The 7,914-nt window shown below is 44.5% G+C and overlaps 1 protein-coding gene across 1 annotated transcript in view; it reads right to left on the minus strand.

The window, feature by feature from the left end:
- LOC129044972 (uncharacterized) overlaps positions 1 to 3,219 on the minus strand; it is a 28,716-nt gene extending 25,497 nt beyond the window's left edge. The window contains exon 1 of the mRNA XM_054503296.2: positions 3,145 to 3,219. Within this exon, the coding sequence (XP_054359271.1) occupies positions 3,145 to 3,219 (75 nt within the window). The remainder of the gene's footprint in view (positions 1 to 3,144) is intronic.
- Between the last annotated feature and the right edge of the window lie 4,695 nt (positions 3,220 to 7,914).

The following is a 7,914-nucleotide window of genomic DNA, read 5'->3' on the forward strand; positions in this document are numbered from 1 at the left end:
AACCTAGGAATCAACCTGAAGTGAAAGCTTCAATTCTTCTCAGGTCTTTTCTGAGTATGCATGTTACCCCGGGCATGTACATAGCTGTATTAGTCAGGGTTCTCTAGAAGGACAGAACTAATGGAACAGATATATATATAAGGGGGAGTTTATTAAGTATTAATTCACATAATCACAAGGTCCCACAATATGCAATCTGCAGACTGAGGAGCAAGGAGAGCCAGTCCGAGTTTCAAAACTGAAGAACTTAGAGTCTGCTGTTCCAGGGCAGGAAGCATCCAGTACGGGAGAAATATGTAGGCTGGGAGGCTAAGCCAGTCTCTCTTTTCACATTTTTCTGCCTGCTTATATTCTAGCCATGCTGGCAGCTGATTAGACTGTGCACACCCAGATTAAGGATGGGTCTGCCCTTCCCAGCTCACTGACTCAAATGTTAATATCCTTTAGCAACACCCTCACAGACACACCCAGGATTAATACTTTGTATCCTTCAATCCAGTCAAGTTGACACTCAGTATTAACCATCGCAAGTCCACCCCTTGTCAACTTGAACCCATACACATCTCCTGACATCATCATAATCTTCAAATAAAGACAATAAAGTCATAATTATACCTAACATAATACAGCTATCCTTCATATGACCAGAAACGCACCAATCCCCAACCCAAATACTATTACATAAAGTTAACCATACTTAAATGCTGATATGAAGTCAATAAATCGTATGTCACATCATAAAGAAGAAAGGAAATAAAAGGAAGATATTTTCTTAGTACAAGGGTATACATGCACAAAAACATGTTTTTAACAAAAGAAGAAGGAAATACGATAATTACAGTCCTCATTTCTGCAGCTGGTCACATAATCATAGCTGGTATTGATGACTATCTTCTTCTATTACCCATTCTGTATTCCCTTTGCCTTCAGCAAGCACCTCAGCAGGTCATGGTGATTTTCCTGGTGGAGTGACCCAAACCTTCATTCCTGAAGGGTCTGGGTCATTTATATTCCTGCCTGGATTGGGCTGTTGTAGTTTCCCATTGACTTTAATCGCAGGGCATGGTAATACTAAGAGACGCCCTAATGGATCTCCTATAGTCCATGCATACTCTTCCTTACCTTCATTGTAGAATAGTAGACTGATTTAATCTTGATAGTCTGGGTCAATCACCTCAGCCAACACTGTAACTCTCTTCTTAACCTGTTGACTTAAAGGGAGAAGGAGCCCAAAGTGTCCAGGAGGCCATCTGACCTTCCAGTTTAATGGAATCATTGTTGCATCTCCTGGTGGCAGTGTTCCTCCCTCTGGAACTAAGACCTCTAGGCCAGCAGAACGTAATGTCGCAGGAACAGGAAGCAAAAATTTTGCTAGTGGATCACGAGGGGTGATGGTGAGTGGTGCCACTTCCACTTCCACCCCTTGCTTCCTGGACCCCTGAATCCTGGCTGTGGGAGAAACAGTCCCATATATTGGATGCTGATTCACAGCATACATGGCCTTATGGAGAACTGTGCCCGAGCCCTGCAAAGTACTGTCACCTAATTGGCATTGTAATTGTGACTTCAAAAGGCCATTCCACTGTTCTAGCAATCCAGCTGCTTCAGGATCATAGGGAACATGATAAGGCCAGTGAATTCCGTGAGCATGGGTCCACTGCCACATTTCTTTAGCCATAAAGTGAGTGCCTTGGTCAGAGGCAATGTTGTGTGGAATAGCATGACGGTGGATGAAGCATTCCAAGAATCCATGGATGGTAGTCTAGGCAGAAGCGTTGCATGCAACATTTAGGCATGCAACAGATAGGCAAACCCATGCCAGGAGTAACTGTCTATTCCAGTGATGACAAACTTCTGCCCTTTCCATGATAGAAGAGGTCCAGTATAATCAACCTGCCACCAGGCAGCTGGCTGATAACCCTGAGGAATGGTGCCACATCGAGGGTTCAGTGTTGCTCTCTGCTGCTGGCAAACTGGGCACTCAGCAGTGGCCATACCCAGGTCAGCCTTGGTGAGTAGAAGTCCATGTTGCTGAGTTCATGTGTAACCTCCATCCCTGCCACCCTGGCCATTTTTTTCATGGGGCCATTGGAAGATGACAGGGGTGGCTGGGGAAACAGTCTGAGTGGTGTCCACAGAACGAGTCATTCTATCCACTTGATTATTTAAATTCTCCTCTGCCGATGTCACCCGTTGGTGAGCACTCACAGGAGATACAAATATCTTTACAGTTTTTGATCACTCAGAGAGGTCCATCCGCACACCTCCTCACCAAATTTCTTTGTCACCAATTTTTCTATCATGCTTCTTTGAAATCCCTGACCACCCAGCCAAACCATTGGCTACAGCCAATCAATCAGTATATAACTGTACATCTGGCCATTTCTCCTTCTATGTAAAATAAATGACCAGGTGCACTGCTCAACTTCTGCCCACTGGGAAGATTTCACTTCACACTATCCTTCAATGATATCCTAGAAAGGGGACAGACGCAGTGGCTTGTGCCTGTAATCCCAGCACTTTGGGAGGCTGAGGTGGACAGATCACAAGGTCAGGAGTTCGAGATCAGCCTGGCCAATATGGTGAAACCCCGTCTCTACTAAAAATACAAAAATTAGCCGGCATGGCCAGGCGTGGGGCTCACACCTGTAATCCCAGCACTCTGGCAGGCCGAGGCAAGGCAGATCATCTGAGGTCAAGAGTTTGAGATCAGCCTGGCCTCCAACATGTTTAAACCCTGTCTCTACTAAAAATACAAAAATTAGCCTGGCGTCGTGGCAGGCACCTGTGCTCCCAGCTACTCGGGAGGCTGAGGCAGGAGAATCCCCAGAACCTGGGAGGTGGAGGTTGCAGTGAGCCGAGATCATGCCACTGCACTCCAGTCTGGGTGACAGAGCCAGACTCCATCTCAAAAAAAAAAAAAGAAAAAAGAAAGAGGGCTATAGTGCTACAGCTGTCCACTTTCAGGTGGTGCCTGCATATCATGCAGAACCATCTGGGAACCCGGCCCTAGTCTTCTCTTCCTCTGTCAACTGATCATATGGAACTCCCCATGAGGCCATTGGTGCAGGCTGGGGAAAGAAGGCAGGATGGAAGGAGGAGTTGAGACCATGGGCATTTAAGCCACTTGCTCATGTAACTTACTTGTGCCTTCAGGAGCTGCTCCAGCCCGATCGCGTATATACCACTTCCATTTGATAATGGAATGTTGCTGTGCATGACCCACTTTATGGCTAGATGGGTTAGAAAGCACTCAGTTCATGACAGGCAGTTCAGGTCACATGGTGACTTCATAACCCACAGTCAAACGTTCAGTTTCCACCAAAGCCCAGTAACGTGGCAAGAGCTGTCACTCAAAAGGAGACTAGTTATCTGCAGAAGAGGGCACGGTCTTGCTCCAAAATCCTAGAGGCCTCTGCTGTGATTCACCTATAGGGGTCTGCCAAGGGCTCCAAACAGCATTTTTATATGAGACTGACACCTCAAGCACCATTGGATCTGCTGGGTTGAATGGCCCAAGTGGCAGCGCAGCTTGCACAGTAGCCTGGACCTGTTGCAGTGCCTTCTCCTGTTCTGGGCCCCACTCAAAACTGGCAGCCTTTCAGGTCACTCGATAAATGGGCTGGAGTAACACACTCAAAATCCAAATAGGCCTACTAGGCATTGTGCCTCCATCTTGGTTGTAGGAGGGTCCAAATGCAGCAACTTATCCTTCACCTTAGAAGGAATATCTCGACCAGCCCCACACCACTGGACCCCTAGAAATTTTACTGAGGTAGGGGTGCCCAGAATTTTAGTCAGATGTATCTCCCATCCTCTGGCATGCAAATGTCTCTCTAGTAAGTCCAGTGTGTTTGCTACTTCTTGCTCACTAGATCCAATCAGCATAATGTCATCAATGTAAAGAACCAGTGTGATTATCTTGCAGAAATGAAAAGCAATCAAGGTCTCTCCTAACAAGATTATGACACCAATCTGGAGAGTTGATACATCCCTGAGGTGGGGCAATAAAGGTATATTGCTGGCCTTGCCAGCTGAAGGCAAATTGCTTCCAGCATCCCATATGGGCAGGAATGGAGATAAAAGGCATTTGCCAAGTCAGTGGCTGCATACCAGGTACCAGGAGATGTGTTAATTCACTCAAGCAATGAAACCATATCTGGTACAGCAGCTGCAATTGAAGTCACCACTTGGTTACACTTACAATAATCCACTGTCATTCTCCAAGATCCATCCGTCTTCTGCACAGGCCAAATGGGAGAACTGAACGGGGATGTGGGGAGAATCACCACCCCTGCATTTCTAGTTCTTAATGGTAGCACTAATCTGTCCAGTCCCTCTAGGGATGCAATATCGTTTTTGATTTACTATTTTTCTAGGTAGAGGCAGCTCTAATGGCTTCCATTTGGCCTTTCCCACCATTATAGCCCTCATCCTACCAGCCAGGGAGCAAATGTGGGGGTTGTGACAGCTGTGAAGTATGTCCATGTCAATTATGCATTCTGGCACTGGGAAAATGACCACATGATGAGTCCAGGGACCCACTGGACCCACTGTAAATCAGACCTGAGTTAAAACTACATTATTTACTGGACTTCCATAAGCCCCTACTTTAACTGGAGGACCACAATGACGTTTGGGGTCCCCTAGGATCAATGTTAGCTCAGAGCCAGGGTCCAGTAGTCCCTGAAAGTTCTGATCATTCCCCTTTCCTCAATGCAGTTACCCTGGTAAAAGGCCAGAGGTCTCCTTGGGGAAGGATGGGAGAAAGATTCACTGCATAAATTGTTGGTAATGTAGTGGGGTCCTTCCTCAAGAGGACCAGCCTCCCCATTCATTCAAGGGGTTCTGGGTCTGTAAACTGGCTCAATTCTGGAAATTGAGGGGCCATGATTCTCTGTTTATATAATTTCAATTAGTCTTTTGTCCATTTGACCTAGACGTTTTCTGCTTGTATAAATTAAGAAAGAATGCAGTAGGCTTCCTATCAATTTCACTTCTAGGAATATCATGATAAATGAGCCAATGCCAGAGCTCTACACGAGTCAGACTATTCTGATTGCTGCTTTGCCTCTGCTGTCCATTATGGTAGCTTCGCCAACCTTACTTTTGATGGTTGAGTGCCGCCACTTGGCCCCTGCCACTTCAAGATCCAATTATTCCCATTGCATTTAAATTTTGTAGTTGAGTGTCTGCAGTTTCCACTGTTAGATCTGACATACAGAGTAGAGCAAATACAGGGCTCTTCAAAGACTCAGGTGCTGCCCTCACAAATCTATTTCACAAGGCATCAGTCAAGGGTATATCTTCTGGACCCTCCCAGCTGGGATGAATAGGTCTAAAGTGACTAATTCACTCCACCATCTAAATCTCCCTAAGTCTTTGGATCCCTTCTTCTATATTAAACCAAGGGAGATCAGGCATTTCCAGCTTGCTCACGGTGGACCATTTTTTAATTCATATTTCAGCTAACCAAGCAAATAAACCATTAGAACTTTTTTTAACTCCCAAGCTGCAGCATTAAATGCAGAGTCCCTAGTTAGTGGGCCCAAATCAATAAATTTAGCCTGATCCAACTCTGTGTTCCTTCTACCATCATCTCACACCCTTAATATCCATTCCCATGCCTGTTCTCCAGATTTCTGTTTATATAAATAAGAAAACTCAAGCAGCTTTTTTCTAGTGTAGGCACACCTCCTCATGGGTCACACTCCCAACCTCACCTCTAGGGGCCCACCTAGGACTTTAGTCTAGTTATAGGTCTAGAAGTAAACAGGGGTGTTAGGGATGGCTCCTGAGGAGAATCAGCATTATCTTGCCTAGCAACTGCCTCAGGGGAGGCCATCACTGTTGCCTCAGGTGGCACAAGATTTATCTCCTCAGACAAAGGTGGAAAGGATGATGGCAGCATGGGTCAGGGAGGGGATTTTGCCACTACTGGGGGTGGGGAAGCTGTTTCTTCTGGCAAAAAAGTTTCATCACAGTTTACAAACTCAGCATCCCCAGCTTCATCAAGGTCCTCCCACATGACCCCATTCCAAGTTGTAGGGTCCCATTCTTTTCCAATCAATGCCCTCACTTTAACAGTAGACACCTGGTGAGGCTGTGCATGCACCTTTTGTTTCAGGTGAGACACTTGCATCATAAGAGAATATCCCTGTTTTTCCACCATTTCAGCTTTTTCTCTACAGGTGATAAGACTCTCACTCAGGGCAATCTTAGCAGATTTGAAGCTCAGTGTCTGCTTCTGAAACTGGGAGAAAGAATCCCTGAGTTCATAATTTTCTTTCATCACTTTGCCCACAGAACTTTAGGAGCAAACAACCAGCTTCACTGTGCTCCTCAGTTCTCCATATATGGTCAAAGGTATTACGTGTAGAGTCACTAAACTCCTTGCCTCTCATAAGCGATGAATCAGGTTCAGGAGTGTCAAATGCAGTTATTTTGCCTAACTCTTTAAACAGTTCACGCCAAGGACTATTGGTGTTCTCCATACTATTAGAAGTAGACTCCTTAGGATTTTTGGGTCTAATAATATTAAGCAGCCAACTCCAGAAACCCCAAAACCAACAAAAGAATGCCATCTGTAATATTCTGTTCCTCTACAACCACTCCTGGTATCAAAATCTGTGTTAAATACTCAGGATTCTCTAGAGGGACAGAACTAATGGAAGATATATAGTCCATTAGTTTACATTTTTAAAAATTATACTTTAAGTTCTAGGGTACATGTACACAACGTGCAGGTGTGTTACATAGACATACATGTGCCATGTTGGTTGGCTGCATCCATCAACTCATCATTTACATTAGGTATTTCTCCTAATGCCATCCCTCCCCCAGCCCCCACCCCATGACAAGCCCCAGTGTGTGATGTTCCCCACCCTATGTCCAAGTGTTCTCATTGTTCAACTCCCACCAATAAGTGAGAGCGTGCAGTGTTTGGTTTTTTGTCCTTGCGATAGCTTGCTGATAATGATGGTTTCCAGCTTCATCCATGTCTATGCAAAGGACATGAACTCATCCTTTTTTATGGCTGCATAGTATTCCACGGTGTATATGTGCCACATTTTCTTAATCTATTCCATCATTGATGGACATATGGGTTGGTTCCAAGTCTTTGCTATTGTGAATAGTGCCACAATAAACATATGTTTGCATGTGTCTTTATAGTAGCATGATTTATAATTCTTTGGGTATATACCCAGTAATGGCATGGCTGGGTCAAATGACATTTCTAGTTCTAGATCCTTGAGGAATCGCCACACTGTCTTCCACAATGGTTGAGCTAGGTTACAGTCCCACCAACAGTGTAAAAGCGTTTCTATTTCCCCACATCCTCTCTAGCACCTGTTGTTTCCTGACTTTTTAATGATCACCATTCTAACTGGTGTGAGATGGTATCTCATTGTGGTTTTGATTTGCATTTCTCTGATGACCAGTGAAGATGAGCATTTTTTCATGTGTCTGTTGGCTGCATAAATGTCTTCTTTTGAGAAGTGGCTGTTCATATCCTTTGCCCACTTTTTGATGGGGTTGTTTTCTTGTAAATTTGTTTAAGTTCTTTGTAAATTCTGGATATTAGCCCTTTGTCAGATGGGTAGATTGCAAAAATTTTCTCCCATTCTGTATGTTTCCTGTTCACTCTGATGGCAGTTTCTTTTGCTGTGCAGAAGCTCTTTAGTTTAATTAGATCCCATTTGTCAATTTTGGCTTTTGTTGCAATTGCTTTTGGTGTTTTAGTCATGAAGTCCTTGCCCATGTCTATGTCCTCAATGGTATTGCCTAGGTTTTCTTCTAGGGTTTTTATGGTTTTAGGTCTAATGTTTAAGTCTTTAATCCATCTTGAATTAATTTTTGTATATGGGGTAAGAAAGGGATCCTGTTTCAGCTTTCTACATATGGCTAGTCAGT

The sequence above is a fragment of the Pongo pygmaeus genome, chromosome 8 (genome assembly GCF_028885625.2).
Source record: "Pongo pygmaeus isolate AG05252 chromosome 8, NHGRI_mPonPyg2-v2.0_pri, whole genome shotgun sequence".
NCBI lineage: Eukaryota > Metazoa > Chordata > Mammalia > Primates > Hominidae > Pongo > Pongo pygmaeus.